Source organism: Eulemur rufifrons, chromosome 20, assembly GCF_041146395.1.
Source record: "Eulemur rufifrons isolate Redbay chromosome 20, OSU_ERuf_1, whole genome shotgun sequence".
NCBI classification, from domain to species: Eukaryota; Metazoa; Chordata; class Mammalia; order Primates; family Lemuridae; genus Eulemur; species Eulemur rufifrons.
In genome coordinates this window covers 10,113,001-10,136,329 of record NC_091002.1, presented here as the reverse complement: position 1 = coordinate 10,136,329, position 23,329 = coordinate 10,113,001, and the positions used below count along the sequence as shown (strand labels likewise).

The following is a 23,329-nucleotide window of genomic DNA, read 5'->3' as shown; positions in this document are numbered from 1 at the left end:
ATTGACCCAATGATCATTAAGCACCAGGTTGTTTAATTTCCATGACTTTGTGTAGATTTGAGAGTTCTTCTTAGAATTGATTTCTAGTTTTATTCCATTGTGATCTGAGAAGATACATATAATGATTTCGATTTTTCTGAATTTGCTGAGAGTTGTTTTATGGGCTAATATATGATCTATCTTGGAAAATGCCCCAGGTGCTGATGAGAAGAATGTATATTCTGTGGTTTTGGGGTAGAATGTTCTGTAGGTGTCTGTTAGGCCTACTTGTTCTAGAGTCCTGTTTAAGTCCAGTGTTTCTTTGTCAATATTCTGACTCAATGATCTGTCCAGTTCTGTCAGTGGAGTGTTGAAGTCCCCAGCAATTATGATGTCGCTGTTTATTTCTTTGCTTAGATCCAGTGGTATTTGATCTATGAATCTGAGAGCTCCCATGCAAGATGCATATATATTTAGGACTGTTATATCTTCTTGCTGAATTGCTCCCTTTATCATTACATAATGACTCTCTTTGTCCTTTTTCTTTTTGCCATTGTTAATTTAAAGTCTACTTTATCTGATATAAAAATAGCTACTCCAGCTTGCTTTTGGTTTCCATTCATGTGGAATATATCTTTCCATCCCTTTACCTTCCCTCTATGAGTATCCTTGCAAGTTAGATGGGTTTCTTGGAGACAGCAGATATCTGGGGAGTGTTTTTTTCATATGTTCATCCAGTCTATATCTTTTTTTTTTGTTGTTGTTGAGACAGAGTCTCACTTTGTTGCCCAGGCTAGAGTGAGTGCCATGGCGTCCGCTTAGCTCATAGCAACCTCAGACTCCTCGGCTTAAGCGATCCTACTGCCTCAGCCTCCCGAGTAGCTGGGACTACAGGCATGCGCCACTATGCCCGGCTAATTTTTTCTATATAGATTTTTAGTTGTCCATATAATGTCTTTCTATTTTTAGTAGAGACGGGGTCTCTCTCAGGCTGGTCTCGAACTCCTGACCTTGAGCAATCCACCCGCCTCGGCCTCCCAGAGTGCTAGGATTACAGGCGTGAGCCACCTCGCCCGGCCAGTCTATATCTTTTAAAAGGAGCATTAAGACTATTTATGTTCAATGTTAGTATTTATAAATGAGAGACTCTGTTCATCATGTTTAATGATACATATTTGCTTTGTTTTCTCCCTTGTGTTACTGTTTTATAACAGCTGTGATCTTTAAGTTTCAGGTGTTTTTATATTGGTGGGTATTGACTGTTCTACTTTTAAGCATTTCTGGTAGGGCAGGTCTAGTGGTGACAAATTCCCTTAGTGTTTGCTTGTCTGGGAAAGATTTATTTCTCCTTCATTTATGAAATTTAGTTTTGCAGGATTCAAAATCCTAGGCTGGTAGTTATTCTGTTTAAGAAGACTAAAAATGGGACTCCAATTCCTTCTGGCTTGAAAGGTCTCTGCAGAGAGGTCTCCTATTAGTCTAATGGCTTCTCCTTTGCAAGTAACTTGTTGCTTTCATCTTGTGGCTTAGGATTTTCTCCTTCACTTTGACTTTGGTCAAGCTGATGACTATGTGTCTTGGTGATGCCTGTTTGCTATGAATCTTCCAGGTATTCAATGACCATCTTGTAACTGGATATATATACCTCTAGCAATACCAGGGTAGATTTCCTCTATTATTTTCTCAAATAGGTTTTCCATGGTCTCCTGCTCTGCCCAGGGCACCTGGCAGTGGAGGTGATGGGGGTGCCTATCACCTGCCCACAGGGTGCACATAAGTACCAGGATTCCCCACTCCCTCTCCACCTGGCAGAGACAAAGGGGAGGCAGCAGTAGCAGATCTGACCCCTGGGCAAAAGTAGCATACCGGGATTGGGATGTTACAATGATGCTGGCCACAGCACCCAAAGCTCCCAAGCCAGCCATCCTGTCTCCTGGAGCAACACCGCTGCACAGCCTTCAGTCAGGCCTCCGTATCAGTGTAGAGACCTGCTGCAGTGGAGGGGCCCTCCTGCCACTCCAGCTGTGGTATCCTCAGGAGAAGTGTGGAGCCAGGGTTTTTTTCCTCTGTCCCTTTCCAATATGTGGGCACCTTCTCTAATTACCTCCAGTCCTGCTGAGCAGCGCATCCCACTTCTATCTTCTTCACTTCACTTCCACACCCTGACTGTGGATTCCCAGTGCTCTCACTCAGACAATCCACCATTAATGCTCAAAATAGGAGGTTCTTTTAACACTATAAGAAAATTTCATTTGCATACATATAAAACTGAAGTTTCCCTTATTAACTTAATCTTTCACTCAACAGATTTTTTTTTCCAACCTGTCAAACGCTAGACAATGTTTCTAAAAGTCAGATACATAGGTCCTTGAAACCAGCCAGTGTGACTCCCAGGACTTTGGCCTGAAGAAATACAATAGAATAGGTAAGTGGTGAAGAATAGCTTTGCACACAGGTACTGAGGACTCTCCTCAATACCACCCAACCTTTGGGGAGAAAGTCAACACATGGACCTAGAAACCCCCCTGCAACTATACAGTAAATGGAACTGCGCTTCTAAAACCAAATGGCAAAGGCATGAATACTTGCTAGAGCAGCTGACTCCTAGAAGGCCAAGTGCTGCTCACTGGCCTCAGGAAAAAAAAATTTTTTTTTTTTTTTTTTTTTTTAGAGACAGAGTCTTGTTCTTGTCACCAGCTGGAGTGCAGTGGCACAGTCACAGTTCACTACAGCCTCGAACTCCTGGGCTCAAGCAATCCTGCCTCAGCCTCTTGAGGAGCTGGGACCACAGGCACACACCACCACACCCAGCTAATTTTTCTTATTTTTTTAGAGACAAAAATCTTGCTATGTTGCCCAGGCTGTTCTCAGACTCCTGGCCTCAAGCGATCCTCCCTCTCACCTCAGTCTCCCAAGTCTCTGGGAATACAGTTGTGAGCCACTGCACCCAGCTGGCCTGAGGCTTTATTTTTTTAAACAGACAATATTATAAATCAGAAAGATCATATTTAAGGAAGTTCAGTTAGAAGACATCTGAGGCGATGTGACCTATAAGACTGTCTTCTGTCAGAGCCCAGCTCTCTTACTTAACAGCCATGTCATGTGACCTTGAGCAAGTCATTTAAGGTGATAACCAAGCTTTTCTCCTCTCACAGTGGTTGTGAGGGTCACATGCACAGATGTGAAACTTAGAAACTATCAGTTCTCAAATGTGTTTTTATTAACAGTGATAGTCTGCAATTTATTATAACCCTCCTGCATGTATAATAATTTCATTTTTCAAAAGCAAGGTTTACTTTGAGAGTTATACGTTTCCGAAAAGCAGTTTCCTAACATTTCATTTGTAAAAAGAAAAGAAACTTTTGGAACCAAGGCCAGAGCTACTATCCAAAGAAAAAAGTGTAATTAGAAGTTTATGAATTAGCAACTGTCTAATTTTTAAAGAAGCCTACTGTTTGTCTTGTTAGCTTATATACCGCCCACATTAATTACAAGCCACTAATAAGGTCAATTATTTTGATTTTACAAGCTGGTTTAATTTTTTGCAGTATTCCTATTTCATACTCAAAAACCAAACTCAACTACTACTTTCACATATTAGTATACCACAGATTGATATTTAAGTTCAAAGAAGGCTGATTTATGAATCTGCTCATTGTTCTTTGGTTAGTTGATTACGTAGGGAGGTATATAGCCACATCTACCTACTAAAGTCCCACCACAGCTATATGACTCCTTTTGCTTCAGGAAGTCTTGGACATACTGGTAAAAATTCTATTTCTTAGCAAGTCAGCCAACAGCTGTCCCTGAGTACCTCTTTCTTCTAATCCCCAATGCCATTTAGTCCCTAAACAGATATGACAGCCTTCACCATTCTTTTCTAAATTCCACCTAGCACAAACATTGATCTTACTATTTTTAATTCCACCCAGCACCCACATCGAGGCTTGCAGTCTACAAAGTTGTTCTCCTACCACGTCTCCCTTTCTACTGCTTCATGCTGATGCAAATTCACATGCCAGGTGCTGCGCCTTACATCTGAGGCAGAGCCACAAGCTGGAGTGGAAAGCGCTTTATCAGAAGTGAGACCCAAGTGTTCCGGTGAGTTGGAAATATTCAAGCTGGCAGGAGCCCTTTATGTGGGCATCCGCAACCCACACCCCTTAAGACTACACACCAGATGAGGTAGTTTGGACAGAGACACACTTCACAAAACTGGAGCCAGGAGCATTACCCCATGTGTCCCTGGAAGGGTCCTCTGGCCCACCGCCACCCTCCAGCCTGCACCTGGCTTGGTCGAAAAGCTGGAGGAGCCCCTCCAGACTCAGCCTGCTGGCTACAGGAGCCAAGCAGGAGCCAGACAGTAAAAGGGTTGCCTAAGACTGTGATTGACTTTTAATCTTCCTAGGAGCTGCTCTACCAGTGTGAAAATATAAAACAGAAACGGGACTATTCTCTCACTGCTTTAGAAAATACATTATTCTTACAACTATTGTTTTCCAGCTAAGATTTATTGGGAATCCCCCTAAATGCCTGGAAGTACACTTAATTTCAAGGAAGGGGTATATAAGTACATGCAAAAACTTAAATAAAGACACTTCTCAGTGCACATGCTGTTCCCTGTGCCCACCCTTGATGTCAGACCCAGCCACCGCAGACAGCTCCATGAAAGCTCCAGCTCAGCTGACAGTCAGTACTGCTCCAGCATGCGCTGAGGGTGTTTTGCCTCAAGGCCTTCTTGGAAGCCATGGAAAGAGGCTGGCCTGCCTGGACAGCCAATGGGGGCAGGCACCAGTGTTTGCTAAAGGCCCAACCTCTCACCCTCTGGACACACAACACAGGAAGTCATTCTGTGCACTTCAAATAAGTAGGCTGGTTAGAAAGACCCCAGATGCACTTCCATTCCTACATAACTATTAGAATCTGGTGAGCCCTATGCTCTGCAGGGGTGGGGAACCTGCAGCCTTGGGACCACATGTGGCCTTCTGGATCCTTGAGTGTGGCCTTTTGACTGAATCCAAATTTTACAGAAAAAATCCTTTTATTAAAAGGGGTGCAGCAGAGAAAGATAAAGCTTTTCTTGCCTCCTTTGGTGCTTAAAAAAGAACAATCTTGAAATCAGAAGGCTGCAGGTTCCCCATCCCTGATTGGGCTATGACCCAAAAGCATGCCAGCTCCAACTAAAACTGTGGTTCTCAGCCTTACCTGCAACTTGGAATCACGTGGGGAGCTTTGAAAAGCCTTAATGCTCCGACCACTGTCCAGAAAAATTACATTAAGCGGGCTAGGGCCCGGGCTGCCCAGGGTTCAGCCCCATGCTGGGACCTGGGAGTTCCAACACTGGCCAGGAGTGCACGTGGCTGAGCCCTGCAGGGAGTACCACAGATGCAATGAGGCAACTCTCAAGGGGACCAGTCATGAGAGGTTTAAGATAAAGCTTCTCTTTACCAGAATGTCCTGGGGGCAGAGGACCCACCAGAGTGGATGGCAGCTAGACAGATTATGTACCAACAGATAGTTTTTGTTTTTACAGAATCATATTATATGTATTCTTTGGAGATATGCTTATTTCATGTGATAATACAGCTACTATATTTTTCCATATATGTGCATATATCTCTATTGCATTCAATTTTTAAAACTAGCCTGTCGTCCTAACAGCTTTTTAAAAAATCTACCTCTTACTCACTGATCTGAAATGCTATCTGTATTATGTTCCCAACTTCCCATAGATAATCAGGCTCTCTTTCAGGTCTCTCATCTAGTCTGCTAATAGGTTTCTCTCTGGCTCTGCCAGCACCATCTGTTTCATTACTATAGTGTTGTAATACATTTTGATATCTAAAAGACAAGTACCCTCTGTGAGATTTTTTTAAAAATTACATTTATCTCTTTAATTCCACTGGAATTTATTCTAAGGTATGGTATAAAGTAAGGATCTAAAATGATTAATTTTCCATAATTGAAACCAGTTGCCCAATTACTGCTTACTGAGAACTCCTCCATCTGCCTCTAGTTTGTAATGCCTGCTTTATCACACATTACCATCTTATACCGTAAATGCCACATATTCAATTCTGAGCTGCCTCTTGCCTTCCCTTAATTGGTCCAAGATCCCTGCCCTTGGGGAACTTATATTCTAGCAGGGGAAATAGACAATAAGTTTCAAAAAGTAAATAACCAATAGGTAGAATTATAATATTTCAGAAGGTGATAAGTCTGACAAAAGCAGTCAGAAGTGGAGCAGAGTGGGGGTCCTGGGGGCACAGCACAGGGCAGCTGCAGCGTGAAGAGGTGGATCAGGATGGGGGGCCAGGAACACAAAGCAGGAGGGCAGACTGCTCGATGAAGAGGGGTGATCAAGACAGGGGACTGGGTGGCTCACGCCTGTAATCCTAGCACTCTGGGAGGCCGAGGCGGGTGGATCGCTCGAGATCAGGAGTTCGAGACCAGCCTGAGCAAGAGCGAGACCCCCATCTCTACTAAAAATAGAAAGAAATTATCTGGACAACTAAAAATATACATAGAAAAAATTAGCCGGGCATGATGGCATATGCCTGTAGTCCCAGCCACTAGGGAGGCTGAGGCAGGAGGATCACTTAAGCCCAAGAATTCGAGGTTACAGTGAACTACAATTGTACCACTGCACTCCAGCCTGGGCAACAGAGCAAAACCCCGTCTCCAAAGGTTTAAAAAAAAAAAAAAAAAAAAAAGGGAGAGAAAGACTGCAAAAGAAAGGAAAATGCTTTGCATTTTAGTACCTTTAAAAGTATTTTTTTCCTACTTCTGAACAAGGAGTCTAGCATTTTCATTTTATACTGTGCCCTGAAAAATCTATCCAGCCCTGTATATGCCCTAGGAAAAAGATCCCCACACTAAGGCACAGGGGATTCGCCTGTCCTTCTGGTTCCTCCCTGTACAGCCCAGATCAGTGGTCCCAAATTTGGCTGCAGACTGGAACCACCTCTGGTCCCACCCCCAGAGAATCTGGTGTCATTGGTCTAGGTGCAGTGCAGCCTAGGCACTGGGAATTTTTACAGCAACTCAGGTGATTATAATGCACATCCAAGGTTGAGAACCAGTGGCTTAGATTGAGATTATCAAGTACTAAGCACATCCACCCACCAACAGCCACAGATCCCTGCCGTGGCATCAGATGGGAAAACTGCACCAGCTTGCTATGGCAGCGACTTGGTATTTTATCCATAAATATGAAAAGAGAACCGGGCATTTGAAGATGATTACCAGCACCAAAAAGAAGAATAAAACGGGTAAGTAAAACAAATGGTCCTGTAAGACCAACAGTGATTCAGGGAACAGAAGAGACCTTTTCGAAGCACCACTCCTGATGTGGGTCCCACCTAGGCTGATGATACCACTCTCCCCTGGTCACCTCCTGTCCATCTGGCTCCCACTGTGCTCCTCTCTAGCTTGGCCCAGAGCAGTACTCACCTCTCAGGTTCCCCTGCCTCCCCTGCCTCCCCTGCCTTGCCCAATCCAATCTATCACCGTCCTGCTACAAGATGGTCAGAGCCACCAGACTCATCTGCTTTCATTCCATCAGGCAATTCAAGCCTCCTTCCCTTGTTCCGGCTCTTCAGACAGGCACCACCCCTACGCCAGGCTTTCAGACCGAGCCGCCTCTTCCTCACCCTTCAAGACTCAACTCAGATGTCTATTACAGACTCTGCTCCTGGACACCGGTTCTGATGACCATGCCCCCACCAAAGCTCCGTAATCCACTTACTCCCTCAGCATCAGGCAAATAATGTCCTCTCAGAACTGTCCCAATGTGACTTCCTTCTCACTAAAGTATGATTCTCTTGAAGAAAGAAACCATGCTTTATTTCTCCTTCTAGTACCCATGACACAAAATCTGCATGTGCAAAGTAGTTAACAAATATTTATAACAAGGAACCAAATGGAGGCAACTGTCCTAATATTTATATGTATAGTTACAGGTCAAGCATAGAAATTAGCCTTTCACTCGAAGCCAACGAAAACACCAATGTATTCTGGAAGATATATATTCACAATGCAGATGTTAAGTTGTTTGGAATTGTTATTTCTGAAATACTTGGCCTTTGAGACTTTCTGGTTGATTGATTAGAGGAGTAGAGAAAGTTGAAATTCCTTTGCCCCACTGTCAGGGCTTTACTTTGTTCTGCTCAGCTCAAGTTAAAGCCAAATGTAAGTGGTTCATCTCAGAAGGTCAGAGGGGATGAGTCTGAAATGCAATCGGGTCCACATGGCTCATTAACATACACGCCCTCCTCTTCCAACATCTGATTTCCATCAAGGTACAGAGACTGACGCCTGCAAAGTTCCTAAGAGTCCCCAGTGGAGATTTCAAAACCACATTGGGTTGCGGGGTTCTTCTGGAGGATAAAAGCATAGGGGAAAACAGTGTCAACAGAGAGAACCAATGAGGGCAGATGCAGAAGGCAGTCCTACAAATGGCCAACAATCAATCAATTCCATAGAATCACAGAATTCTAGCACTAGAGTGGGCCCGTAGGATCACCTGGCCCAGCCCTCTAACCTGACACATAAAGACACCAAATCTGAGAAGTTCTGGGACTTGGCAAAGGTCACTTAGTAGCAGTCAAGCCAGAATTCCCAGGCACCCAACTGCCAGACCTGCTTTGGACTACTCCTCTTTTCCTTCCTTTAAACTCCCTAAGGGTCTTCTTGAGGAAAAACAAAGAAAGGAGGGAAAAGGTGCACTCGGCATTGTGTGTGTTTCCAATAAAGAGGCAGATGGGGTGAACGGTAGGTTCAGGACTACTAGCCGCCCAGGGACCCTCTCGTCCTCCAGGCCAAAACGCTGACCAGAGGCTCCACAGAGAAGTCTGGGCACACCAGTGCGTGTCTGCAGCACAAGAAAAGCACCTTTCTTTTCAAGCTCATAATGACATTTTCCTTCTACAATGGGCATTTTAGCCACTTATAGAACAAATGCCAGGACAAAACCAGCTGCCAACTCATCACAGGCCCTGATAGCCACAAAGACACGGTACAGGCCGGGCGCGGTGGCTCACGCCTGTAATCCTAGCACTCTGGGAGGCCGAGGTGGGCGGATCGTTTGAGCTCAGGAGTTCGAGACCAGCCTGAGCAAGAGCGAGACCCCATCTCTACTAAAAATACAAAGAAATTATATGGACAGCTAAAAATATATATAGAAAAAATTAGCCGGGCATGGTGGTGCATGCCTGTAGTCCCAGCTACTCGGGAGGCTGAGACAGTAGGATCGCTTGAGCTCAGGAGTTTGAGGTTGCTGTGAGCTAGGCTGACGCCACGGCACTCACACTAGCCTGGGCAACAGAGAGAGACTCTGTCTCAAAAAAAAAAAAAAAAAAAAAAAAAAAAGACACGGTACACACTGAAGGACTGACATGCCTGCCAGCTCCTCACCCATGTCCAGCGAGGCTTCACTTCCACCTTGGTCTCTCCAGGGCCTTGGGGACAAATGTGAGGTAGACATTTACCCACAGGCCTCCACGATCTGCAGCAGCAATCTGAGGCCCTGACATGGCATCACTTCAAATGCCAAACATTCTGCATCCTAGAAAGGATGAAGGAAAAAAAAATCCTCAGAATTAACTATTTACACTCTATGCTCAGAATCCTAAACAGATGACTGAAACGTCCACTCTGCTGTATGCTAAAACACTAACATTTCGTGTTTACAGCCTTAAAATATACAGGGCTTCAAACATTATGGCAAATGAATTCCCCAAAGCCCCAAATTGACTCCTGGTTGTAGTTACTGTTGTTGCTGCTGTTTTTCAGGAGGCCACAGGCCTTTCATCCATACCTATGACCCAGGCACTATAAGATAAAAACAAAAGCCTCATTCCTGCCAAACACCATTTCAGCCAGGAATAGGATTCCAATGTACCGTAAATGTTACATTTGTGGTTCCTTTGTACAGTATTCCACTATTAATAGAAGAACTAGGAAGAATTTTCCCAGGAATGTTATTTAGCATTAAAAACAAAACCCATGAAACACCCACCAACAGGAACACAGAGATTTCATTTCTAGGTATTAAGGCAACACCTCCAAAGTGTGTAGGAGCTGGTGTCTAACTGCATCTCATTTCCCCAGAACTGGTGGGAAGACACAACTGGCCACGTGCCTCTGCTTCTGGCAGAGGGCTGCAAGCAGTCCGAGAACTCTGCAATCCAGAGTTATGCACAGATCTCTACCTGCAGGTATGTGAATTAGGAGACTGGTTCCTCCATTTCCATTTCCTCAGGTGAAAAACGAGATGCTCCAATAAAATTCCCGTTGCTTCTTATTATTATCGCTCCTCTCCAAGTTCTGAATTTATTTATCTTTATAGAGAATCCCATGTCCCATGGTTTGGTGAAGTAAGCTGAGCTCTGATCTGATTCCTTTCCTTCTCCTGCCCTTGATTTGCCTAATGTGACACATGAATGTGGAACTGATTTATCACAAATCTATCGTGGGTACTGAAACGGGCTTGGAATGAATTCCTGAACGCACGTCTCATCTCACCCGACACCAGAGCCAAGTAAGGGATCCAAGATGAGAAATGATTCTACACAGGTTCTGAGCAATTCTTTCAGGTCTATTATTCTTAAACTTTGATGATTCCTCCTCCTGTTTCATTTTATTAAATTCTATTAAGAAAGACACGAAAAGAAGCCTAAAAGAAAAGTTGGCAGAGCCTACCTGGTATTTTATTCACAAGTCACATCTGGGCGGTATACGTTTTCTGTTTTTTAAACCTGACTGGTTTTCCCAAAATATCTCTCTCTTTTAAAAAAAACTACATATTGTTAATAATAAAATTGCTTCAAAAGTAATTCTCACTGAGTGAGACACTAACTTAGAACAAGTCCCTGTAAAACCCTCAGTTTAGCCATTTATTGAATGGGATGACAATTTTACCAATTTAAAGATTCTCGAGCCCACATTATCACTTGCTAAAGCTGGGTGTTGTCATACACTATTCTCTGTACTTTTAGTATATTTGAAATATTTCAAATTTTTAAAATAATAATAAACACTACAGAGGAGAAATTTTCTATTGCTTAGAAAATCTAGATCCACAAAGGGAAATGTAAAAAAGGATTTTTGCATCATCATTAGTAACGGCAAGAATTGCTAACAACTCCATAAATCCACCAAAATGAAAATAGCTAGACAAAATGTAGTGTATTCATAGGACAGAATCCTATCTTGTAGTTAAAATGAATGAACCTGCTGTATATGTAACAACACAAATGGCACTGCCAGATGGGAAAGGAAGCATATTTCAGAATAGCATATGCAGTACAAGTCCATTTAGGTCAAGCACGTGTACATACACAGGTGCACATACACACACACACACACACACACACACACACACGCACCCCCTGAATCTAACCCTAAGGAAACATCAGACAAACCCCAATTGAGGGACACACTTCAAAATAACTGGATTCTGCCAAAGAGTCAAGGTCATGAAAGCCAAGGAAAGACTGATGGACTAATCTAGAATGAAGGACACTAAAGACATGACAACTGAATGCAAGGCATGATTCTGAAATGGATCCTCTCACCATAAAAGACCCTCTTGGGATAACTGGTAAATTGCAAATGGAGTCTGAAGACTGAATGCTAGCAAAATGTCAATGGTAATTTCCTGGTTTTGATGGCTATTTGGGGGTTCTATGAGAGAATGTCCTTGTTTCCAGGAAATACCCTAATGAGTTCAGGGGTGAGGCAACAAAAGGTCAACAACTTACTTTTAATGGTTTCCGGAAGAAAAGTATTTGGTACTGGTTTTTCAACCTGTTTGCAAGTAAAAGCATATCACATACCTTATATCATTTAATAAAATTAACACAAAAATGAATCAAATGCCTACATGTAAAAAGCTAAAACTGTAAAACTCTTAGAAGAAAACATAAAGGGCCGGGCGCGGTGGCTCACGCCTGTAATCCTAGCACTCTGGGAGGCCGAGGCGGGTGGATCGCTCAAGGTCAGGAGTTCGAGACCAGCCTGAGCAAGAGCGAGACCCCGTCTCTACTAAAAATAGAAAAAAATTATATGGACAACTAAAAATATATATATAGAAAAATTAGCCGGGCATAGTGGCGCATGCCTGTAGTCCCAGCTACTCGGGAGGCTGAGGCAGGAGGATCGCTTGAGCCCAGGAGTTTGAGGTTGCTGTGAGCTAGGCTGACGCCACGGCACTCACTCTAGCCTGGGCAACAAAGTGAGACTCTGTCTCAAAAAAAAAAAAAAAAAAAAAAGGAAGAAAACATAAAGGAAAAGCTTTATAATTTGGATTTGGCAATGATTTCTTGGATATGACATCAAAAGCACAGGCAACAAAAGCAAAAATAGAAATATTGGCCTTCATCAAAATTAAAAACTTTTGTACGTCAAAGAACACTACCAACAGAGTGAAAAGGCAACCCACAGAATGAGAGAAAATATTTGCAAATCTGATTAGGAATTAATATACAGAATATACAAAGAAATCCTACAGCTCAACAATAAAAAATAATACAACTCAATTCAAAAATGGGCAAAGGACTTCTCCAAAGAAGATATACAAATGGCAAATAAGCACATGAAAAAATGTTCAACATCACTAACCGTTAGAGAAATGCAATTCAAAACCACAATGAGATACTACTTCATAACTATTAGGATAGCTATTATTAAAAAACAAAACAAAAAAATTGAAAATAACAAGTGTTGGTGAGGATTTGGGGAAATTAGAACCCTTATGCATTGCTGTAAAATGGTACAGACATTGTGGAAAACAATCTGGTCATTCCTCAAAAAATTAAACACAGAATTATCATATGACCCAATAATTTTGTATCTAGGCATATACCCAAAAGGATTCAAAGCAGAGTCTTGAAGAGATATTTGTAACCAAAGTTAAGAGCAGCACTATTCACAATAGCTAAAGAGTGTAAACAACCAAAATGTCCATGGATGGATGAATGGATAAACAAAATGTGGTATATAGATATACAGAATATTATGCAGCCATAAAAAAGAAGAAAATTCTGACACATTCTATGAAAAGAATGCTCAACAAGGATGAACCTTGAAGAAATTATGCTAAATGAAATAAGCCTGTCACAAAAGGACAAATACCATATGATTCCATTTATCATACCCCAAGTAGTCAAATTCAAGAGATAAAAAGTAGAATGGCGGCTGCCAGGGGCTGAAGGGAAGGGAGAATGGGAAGTTACTTTAATGTTTAATGGCTACAGTTTCAGTTTTGCAAGATGTAAAGAGTTCCGTGCACAGGTAGTGATAATAATGGCTGTACAACGATGTGAATGTACTAATGTCACTGAACTATATACTTAAAAATGTTATGTTATGTATATTTTACCACAATTTAAAAAACAAACCTTAAGACATATACACCCAGAGGTACCACATATTTTCCATGACTATGTGTAAATGTGAGTAAACATTTTTATTAAGTCTGGAAAGAAATACATAGTACTTATCAATGGTGCTACCTCTGAGAATGAGAGATTATAGTCAAAAGTATTTTTAGTGCATCTTAAACTTCTAAATTTTTTAAAGAATACTGACTTTATGTATTATGTGTAACAAAAATTGATATAAAATGCTATTTTATGGGCTCATGAGAAAAATAAAAGATAGGAAAAGAACTGTTTTTATAAAAATAACTTTCTACCCAGGAATACTATAAAAGCTTACTATTAAAAAATAACACTTCTATGACAGGAATTTATTATATTTAAAGTCTAAAAAAAACACTTCTAAATTGGTATTTTCCAGTTAACATACTGCTTGCTTGCTTGAAATTTTTTTTAAAAAATAATAATTATGATAATAAGAGACTCTTCCCAGGAGAAAATGAAGGGGGCAAAGAGAAAAATATCCACAGAGCATAAGGCCAGATCTAGTCTGGATTTTGAAATGAAATTTTATAGAAATTGTACTTATCCCCTGAAGGTTTCCTGACCCAACAATGACACCAACGGTTAAGAATAGCCTTTGCCCTCCCTCTGCAGTCAAACGGGGATGCAATTCCTGAACAGAGCTGCTGCCTCAGGGATACTATGTGGGTATCGTGTTCCTGACTTAGCAGGAGGAGTGGAAAATGGAAACAAGGCCACAAACTTAGATCTTTCCATTACACAGAAATTGAGGCTTCCGGGCTTCACTTTCATGATTAAAAATAGAAAAAGAAATTGACTTCACATTTTCTGGAAAGTAGTCAAAGGAATACATTTATGTGAAGAATATTCATAGAAGTGCTATTCTTTTGTGTTTCGTGCTGACAAAAATAACTAAGATGGTGGAATTCGTCAGACATAAAGTGGCTATCATGAGACTCTTGACCTGCTGTCACCAGCAAGAGGTACACTGGCGTCCACAGCAAGACAGCCTCCTCCAGTCCCGGGTTTCCGCTCCTCCTCCAGAGCTGCCTGCTGCCTCCCTTCTGACAATGACTTTCCATAACTTCCAAGATCGATGAACACCAGGAAACATACTTTTCCAAAAATGAATCTTTTATTTTTCCTGACAAGCTCTTATGATTTACATTAGAAATTTCCTTGACAATATTAGCTAAAATAGTGTGCATAAATCAAATTCAATATAAACATTTCTTGGGCTTTTTACAGTTTTTTATAATTTTATAATCTTTTTATAATTAAAGTTTTTTGCATTTGGGGGAAAACTGAGCAATAGTGAAATAAGCAGCTTCACATTGACCTGAGGAAGACAGCCTGCTTCCCTGGAAATTGCTTGCTTTTTTTTTTTTTTTTTTTAAACGCCATCAGACAGATTCTGGCTTTGTATCCGGTCTATGCCAAGGATCACTCAGAACCAGGGGTAGGCATCACACCCCTTGATGTCCAAATGTCTGATCTCATCACAGAAATTCATGCCATGGAATCCCTCCACCATACCAGCATTAGAGATAAGAATGAGGTCTTTCTTGTAGTGAACTGTGAGAGGTTAGACTTTACACTATGCCCCAATGTACAAGCCACAGTATGAAAGAATCAAACATGAGCAATTTATAGGAAAGCTCTGTTGTGGGAGACAGAACACCAGAGTGGTTAAGGGTCCCCAAAGTGTATCAAGAATCTCTCCACTTCTTGCATCCACCTGTTGCCGGAGCTCCTAAATGTTCTCCTTGCCGCCATGTCCCAAGGCCACACATCCCCACTTCCTGAGCCTACACTAAATCCAGTTTCATTCATCTCTGCAAACACACATCAGATCTCTCAACATTCTAACTCTCCAGCTCACTAAAAATAAAAGCCAAATTCCTCACCCTGGCCCATGAGGCCTCTCTCCATCAGGCCCATGTCATACATAGCTCTGGCCTCAAGTCCTACCCCTCTCCCTGTCACCCTCCAAGTTCCAGCTACGCTGGCCTTTCTTCCACAGGCCACTTGCTGACCCCTCTGTTTGGCACTTTTCCTCCAGTCTCCATGGGGCTGGCTCCCTCTCATCTCAGTGTCCTTCCTTGGTGCTTGTGCCTAAAGGGGCCTCCACCCAACATCATTCTCTACACCTAACCATCTTTGATTTCTTTATATTGTCAAAATTTTAAATTAGACTTTTTATGTTTTCCCATTAGAATGGAAGCTCCATGAGGACACAACTTTGGTTCGGTGCTGGGTCTACATGCAGGGCCAGCACAAAGCAGGCACTCTACAAGAATCTGATGGATGGATAGATGAGTGGGTAATGAGCAGGTGAGTGGATGGATGGATGGATGGATGTGTAGACAGATGGACATTTGAGTAGATGAATAAGTGAATAAATGAATAAGCAAACAAATCAATAAACGAATGAGCATGGGCCTTTATTCAAGTGCATTACCACTGTGAAATCCAGGCCACACCACATGGTGGGGAGTCAAAGGCAGAAAGGCCTCAGTGGATGGGCACTGAGGTAAGTATAACGAAAAAAAACCTATCTGAAATGGACCTTAAAAAATAGGGAAGATGTCCACAGGTAGAGATAGCGAAGGCATTCATTTCAGGTGATGAGCAGAAACACAAAGCCGAAAAAGTCATGACACTTATTCAAAAATAGTAAATAATCTGCAGGAAATTAGTCTACAATTCACTGTGAAAAGCTTTTACCATGAACTTAACAGGTAATAACATACCATAAAATATGAGCTTTTAATTTCCCATATGCATTTAAATGTAAATGATCAGCCAACTGTACACGGGAGCCTCAACATTCATGCATTTCATTAAATTGCAATTTCCATGCAGAGGCTAAGATGTCAATCATCCTGGGTTTTTATTCTAGTTCCATTAATACACTGACAAATGAGTAAGGCATTCCATGTCTGGTACCCAGAAAACCAAGAAAACTATAAATTACTTTCCAACTATAAGCCTTGAAGAGGCTACACCACTGTAAACTTGCCCGGCCATTGAGTAATCCACATGTTGGGCTCATCTCTCTTAAGAAATAAGTTATTCCACTAGCACATACCTCAATGTCACTCAGCAGAGTGGGTGATCATCAGTCACTAATGTATTAAGCTATGGTTGCTACATCAGCTTTTCCCTGACACATCTGTAATTGTATAGAGAAGGCGCCATACTCTGGGAACATTTTCATCGCTGTGTGTATGGGGCAGGGGAGGAGGGTGTTGGGAGAGGGAGGGGGTGTTGATGAATGAGAACAGCCTCATATGTGACCTCAATAATCAAGCCTAGGCATCTTGCTTCCTGGCAGCTGCAGTAACACAGGTTGTAAAGTATTTTTAGACACTTGGGGGTGGGGAAGGGAGGGCAGGGTGGTTCAGAAGAAACCAATGCCTACAGCAGATGATAACGACAACACCCATTTCCTCTATTCCAGTAGTTCTCAAATGTCAGTGTGCTTACAAAGCACATGAAGACCTGGTTAGAAACATAAATCTGCAATTCTTCTGCCCTCCACATTCAGACACACTAGGAACTCAGGTTTGAAAAACCTGGGTGGGCCCAGGATCCTGCATTTTAGTAAGCACCTTGGGTGGCTTGATGCTGGCTGTCCTCAGACTGCCCTTTGAGGAACACTACTATAGCCCCTGGGCAACTTTGGTGGAGAAATAATGCATAATTCCTACACACCACGGCCCCCAGTTTACCAACGTCTTCACTTCTTTGGACCTCCAGAGAATGTGACAAAAGCCCTAGGCTCCTTTCTCCCAGCAAAAGGCACACATACACACATACAAATGTTGGGGGACAAGCTCAGAGCAGTCTGTGAACACTGAAAACCCCACTTGACCAATTCACATGCCACTTGCCCATCCTAATTTTCTTTAGAGACTAAGATTTAAAAAGATAAATACCTTGTCAGTCGGCCGGGCGCGGTGGCTCACGCCTGTAATCCTAGCACTCTGGGAGGCCGAGGTGGGCGGATCGTTTGAGCTCAGGAGTTCGAGACCAGCCTGAGCAAGAGCGAGACCCCACCTCTACTAAAAATAGAAAGAAATTATATGGACAGCTAAAAATATATATAGAAAAAATTAGCTGGGCATGGTGGCGCATGCCTGTAGTCCCAGCTACTCGGGAGGCTGAGACAGGAGGATCGCTTGAGCTCAGGAGTTTGAGGTTGCTGTGAGCTAGGCTGACGCCACGGCACTCACTCTAGCCTGGGCAACAGAGTGAGACTCTGTCTCAAAAAAAAAAAAAAAAAAAAAAAAAAAAAAATACCTTGTCAGTCAATAGAGACTACACCCACACTGTAGTATGTTGGCAAACACTTCTGTGTAGTTTAAAGTGTTTTATCTATTGGGCAGACCCTTAAAAAATTATAGCTAGAGTTGCATTTTCAATTTCTGTCACTTCCAGATCATTCGTCTCTCTCCATTACCAATGCAAATGTTTGAACAAGATTTTCTACAAAACACCACTGACTGGCAGAACATTTTTCTACAATTACCTGGAACTATGAAGCTCCTAGTAAATTACCTAAAAAGCTAAGAATTCCCAATTAAAATCTTGACTCTGTATAGTTAAATTATTGCTGTGTTCAATGTATAAATCCATGGTAAGATAAACTTAACCCCTTTCTCTTGAGAATAAAAAGGATGCTGTTAATCTTTGGCAGGTCAGTCAGTAAGGTAAGAAGTTTGCTTTTTTAACACACCCACAAATGAGATTAGAAGATTAAAATAACTAAGAGTCTTCCCAAAACACATACACAAGAACAAACAAATGAAGCCCTTAAACCTTAAATGTACTAACTCATTAGTGTCCTGTGAGATTGGTTTAAAGCAAAACAGATGGTGGAGATTAGAAATGTCTTATGTGTCAAAGGTAGAAGAGGAGCAGATTGTAGTTTCTAATTTGCCAGCCATATTCCAATAGGAAGAAACAAACTCTTTTCAATTTTTGCAATTTCATTAACATGTACTATAGATTTAAGAAGGTAAGATGAAGGTCAACTGATTGATCAATCAATCGACAGGTCCCCAAGCACAGAGACAAAGCCATATATGCCTTGGAAAAGCTTCTTTTTAAGCCTACAGTGGACTGACTTAGGACAACTGCCTATATGAAAACAAAATGACAAAATAAAAGTGATCCCTCGGCCGGGCGCGGTGGCTCACGCCTGTAATCCTAGCACTCTGGGAGGCCGAGGTGGGCGGATCGTTTGAGCTCAGGAGTTCGAGACCAGCCTGAGCAAGAGTGAGACCCCATCTCTACTAAAAATAGAAAGAAGTTATATGGACAGTTAAAAATATATATAGAAAAAATTAGCCGGGCATGGTGGCGCATGCCTGTAGTCCCAGCTACTCGGGAGGCTGAGACAGGAGGATCGCTTGAGCTCAGGAGTTTGAGGTTGCTGTGAGCTAGGCTAACGCCACGGCACTCACTCTAGCCTGGGCAACAGAGTGAGACTCTGTCTCAAAAAAAAAAAAAAAAACAAAAGTGATCCCTCGCAGCTCTCCACTAGGAAGAAGCCAACCTGCCTGGAAACACCTACTAGGCTCCCACCCTTTCCTACCAGTCAGATATTCAAGCTTTCCCCCAGGCATTGACAAGGACTCAGTGTAGATTCCATCTGCTGGTGAGCTGTGGGCAAGGCTGAGGGAGGTCAGGAGCCCACCCACGCTCTACTGCCAACCCTCTCCAGAGGGTTGTGCTGATTTCATAACTCATAGGAAATCGGATGTTCAGACTGAAAAGATCAGAAAACCAGGTATGAGTCCATGTGTGGTAAGAGGGCTGGCCAGGTGCCAGCCTCACCCTGGTGGGAAACCTCCCATGCAGCAGGCTAAGTCCCAGAAGTTGGTGTCACCAGCACACCCACCATGACACCACGACAAAGACTAAACAGCAATAGCAACTATTCTGTAATGAAGGAGCTCTAAGTTCCCACTTCTGCTTTATTGACACTTCAGTATAAACAAAGCAGCACTCTCAGTCAACGTTTGTTCGATAAATTTAATGTGACAAAATGAACTAATATGATTGGAGTAATTGACAGGGTCTAGATACCACTTTGGCAACCAGACTTGGAAACACACTCCTGTGGCAAGTCAACAACTAGAGCCTGGTTCAGGCCATGTAAACACTCAAGCTGAAATCAGCTGACATCGGGGAACTAGAATCTAGAAATCAATCCTAAAAAAAGAGTAAAAAGGGGAATACATACATTTAAATAAATGTTCTTCCATGAAGAGATCCACACATACTGGCAACAACATAATTATTCCTTATATTCAGAATACTTCTCATTGGATTTGTCCCTCAAACTGAAATGCACAGCAACTGACAGCCCACCTTCGTGCATCTGCAACGGGAATGCCTGGCAGAAGCCAGCCACCCGTGTGCTACTCTGTCCTCTGCTTCACCTTCTGAATTCCACGGCATGTATTACTGAGAAGGCTGCCCCTGTCACTGGAGACATAAATAAATGAAACCAAATGGAGCTTTTCCCCCCATCCCCCTCCTACCCTACATATTTCTTTCAGATCCTACAGAAGCTATGAATGTCTCAATCTCGACATCCCAAGGCCCAGGCACAGGATGGATGTTGCTGATAAGACACGTATATGGAGGAAATTATAAGTGAAGTGATGGCGGTACTCAGAGGAGCGTAAAATTAAAAGCTCCATAAAATTAAAGGCATCATTTTTCACTGGTCAACTCATCCTGGTGATTTGTCAATAAACACCAGAGTTAACCCAAACACCCAAACGTGTATTTGATAGTTCATTTTTTTCAGCTTCTTCTGGCATTTCAATTTAGTGAGATTTTCAATCGTACCAAATAAATGAGAACGTAAATAATTAATGGCAACACTAGGAACTAGGTGGGCCATAGGCCCCAGGGAAGAACCTCTCAATTATCAAACGCCCCTCCTTACCAGGAAACCCCCATCTGTTCCCCAACCCATGTGAGGCCCAGGGAAACACCCCCCATGCAGGGGAAGAGCACTTAAGATTAAAACAAAAGCACAAATAAGTTTCCATCACAGGAACAGCAGACGAGGGTGTTGAAATCTCCGATATCCAGCCACCCACAGAAGAACTCGTGCACCAGCAATCACGCTCTAGGTAGTAATATTAATAACCAGGATATTCCTACGAGAATCGTGTTCTCCCACAAAAATGCAACAGGAAAAGCAGCTCTGTTGGGTAGCTCTGCTGCTAATTCCATGTCCTAATCCCTTTGGAATGGTGTCCTTCAGAATAAGAATGTAATGCTCTTCTTCCAACTTCTTCTAATCGTCGGGACACAGCATGGGACCCCACAGTAGCCTGTAACATGATCAGCATGCTGGAGATGCGGCAGAGGCCAGTTTCAAAAACAAGCAGAGATCAGGTGAGGGCCGGCAAACCACTGGTTACCTTTACCAGCCCAGTCTTCACCAGCAGTAGCTGCATCACATAGAGATCTAGGACTCTGGAAAGTCAGAATCTACCCCTAATTAAAGTACAAGTTTAAAAACAACAAAACACCAACTGAAAATCCTTCTCTCCTCCATATCCCTAAAGGTCAGCTAAAACCTTCAGTCCCAGGGAGGCCCGCCCAGCTCTGCAGAGGCAGTAGGGGCATCTGCTTTCTTGGAATTCAGAACGTTCACAGACAGCACGGCCCGCTGGCCATGAGGCACCACTCCTAAGCAAATGACACACCCCCGGGCACATTTCCCAGGGCATGGCAGTGAACAAGACTCAAGGAGCTGGCCGGGGGCAGTGGCTCACGCCTGTAATCCTAGCACTCTGGGAGGCCAAAGCGGGTGGATCGCTCAAGGTCAGGAGTTCGAGACCACCCTGAGCAAGAGCGAGACCCCCATCTCTACTAAAAATAGAAAGAAATTATCTGGCCAACTAAAAATATATACAGAAAAAATTAGCCGGGCATGGTGGCGCATGCCTGTAGTCCCAGCTACTCGGGAGGCTGAGGCAGGAGGATCACTGGAGCCCAGGAGTTTGAGGTTGCTGTGAGCTAGGCTGATGCCACCGCACTCTAGCCTGGGCAACAGAGTGAGACTCTGTGGCCGGGCGTGGTGGCTCACGCCTGTAATCCTAGCACTCTGGGAGGCCGAGGCGGGTGGATCGCTCAAGGTCAGGAGTTCGAGACTAGCCTGAGCAAGAGTGAGACCCCGTCTCTACTAAAAATAGAAAGAAATTATATGGACAACTAAAATATATATATACAAAAAATTAGCCGGGCATGGTGGCGCATGCCTGTAGTCCCAGCTACTCGGGAGGCTGAGACAGGAGGATCGCTTGAGCCCAGGAGTCTGAGGTTGCTGTGAGCTAGGCTGACGCCACGGCACTCACTCTAGCCCGGGCAACAGAGTGAGACTCTGTCTCAAAAAAAAAAAAAAAAAAAAAAAAAAAAAAAAAAAAAAAAAAAAAAAAAAAAAAAAAGAGTGAGACTCTGTCTCAAAAAAAAAAAAAAAAAGGAGCTGAAGTTTCAGGAGTAGTGTGGATAGGTGAGAAGCGAGCAAACAAGCAGGTGATAACAGACGGTGTGAAGGTCTGTGACATAAATCATTAGAGCAACAAGACAGAGTAGCCAGAGGGGCTTCCCTGGGATTGAGGGAGTCAAAGAATCTCTTCCTCTGAGGAGGAGAGTCTGGAATTAAGACACAAGCCCCAAGGTAGAAAACAGCTCGGCTAGTCTCAGAAGGGAGACTAAAGTGTAGGTAAAGTATAGGGATGGAGGGAAGGACAGCCATAGAGTAGGCAGGAAAGCCACAGACACCTGGTCACTCAGGCCGTGATGAACAACGAGAAGGAACTTAGGTTTTCAGCTAAATGCACTTGGAAGGCATTGAAGGGTTCTAAGGAGAAGCATGAAGTGGATGGTGCTGTTACCTTTCCTAAGTTGGCTCACGCTGTTCTTCACCTCTTTCACTGTCATCAACCTTTCAGGTTTACGCCACCCAAAATCTACCCCTGGGCACACAGGCTGAGTGGTGGCACCGCTTTTTCTTCCTTACGGCACCCAGCATGCCACTGTATGCCAAAACGGCACTTGATGCTAATATACATGCATATGTGCACAGACATGCATCCACATATACATATACACACATGCACACACAAACATACACATACATGTACACATATGCACACACATACACATACACACACGTTATTCATTTGTGCAGATAACTTAAAGAAACTATATTTGAAAACATCTTGCTAAAAGAACCATTTTTCTGTAATGTAGAAACTTGCCAAAAGAACCATTTTTCTGTAATGTTACTGTAGCAGTTTTCACTACTAGTTGGAATATAATGGGAAAATAAAACACTTAGAATTAAAAGCTTAGTTGATAGAAATACGTTTATCTATCAGTAAAAAGAATTTGGCTGTGCTCTTCCTAGCCACACAAAAGTGAGCAAATTAGCTCTTTGCTCAAAGAGAAAGCCCCTTCTAATTGAGAAGGAAAGGCAAAGAGAGGCCGGAGGCAAAGGCCAGCACCAAACGCTACAAAAGCCCCTTCCGCGCCTCCTCGCTGCCACCTACTGGAGAGCTGGAGGACAAAGAGCCGTGCAGTTTTGCAGGGTCTGAGACTCCCAGGGGTCGGGAAACTGATACCCACAACTGAAACTGACACAGGACAATTCCTGTATTTGAAGAGAAAGTTTCTAAAAGATTTAGAAATAACTAAAACTCTTTTTTTATCCTAATAAGTTAACATGGCTTGTTGGAAGTTAAAAAAATGCCTATTTGGGGAGTTTTTGTATTTTTATTTTGTGTATATATATATATATATATATATGGAATACAATATGATGCTTTCAAATACATATACACAGCGAAGCTATTACTACAGTCAAGTAAATTACATATTCATCATCTCACACAGTTACTTTTCTTTTGGGG

The 23,329-nt window shown here is 42.7% G+C and overlaps 1 protein-coding gene across 2 annotated transcripts in view; it reads right to left on the bottom strand.

Annotated features, from left to right (window-relative positions):
* Nucleotides 1-23,329, bottom strand: part of DTD1 (D-aminoacyl-tRNA deacylase 1) — a 156,004-nt gene that overhangs the window by 98,470 nt on the left and 34,205 nt on the right. The window contains exon 5 of one of the 2 annotated variants that reach the window (XM_069495960.1): nucleotides 21,401-21,480. The exons of the other annotated variant lie outside the window; for it this stretch is intronic. Coding sequence (XP_069352061.1) covers nucleotides 21,401-21,480 — 80 coding nt within the window. Of the gene's footprint in view, nucleotides 1-21,400; nucleotides 21,481-23,329 lie in introns of those variants that run through there. 2 annotated transcript variants of the gene reach the window in all.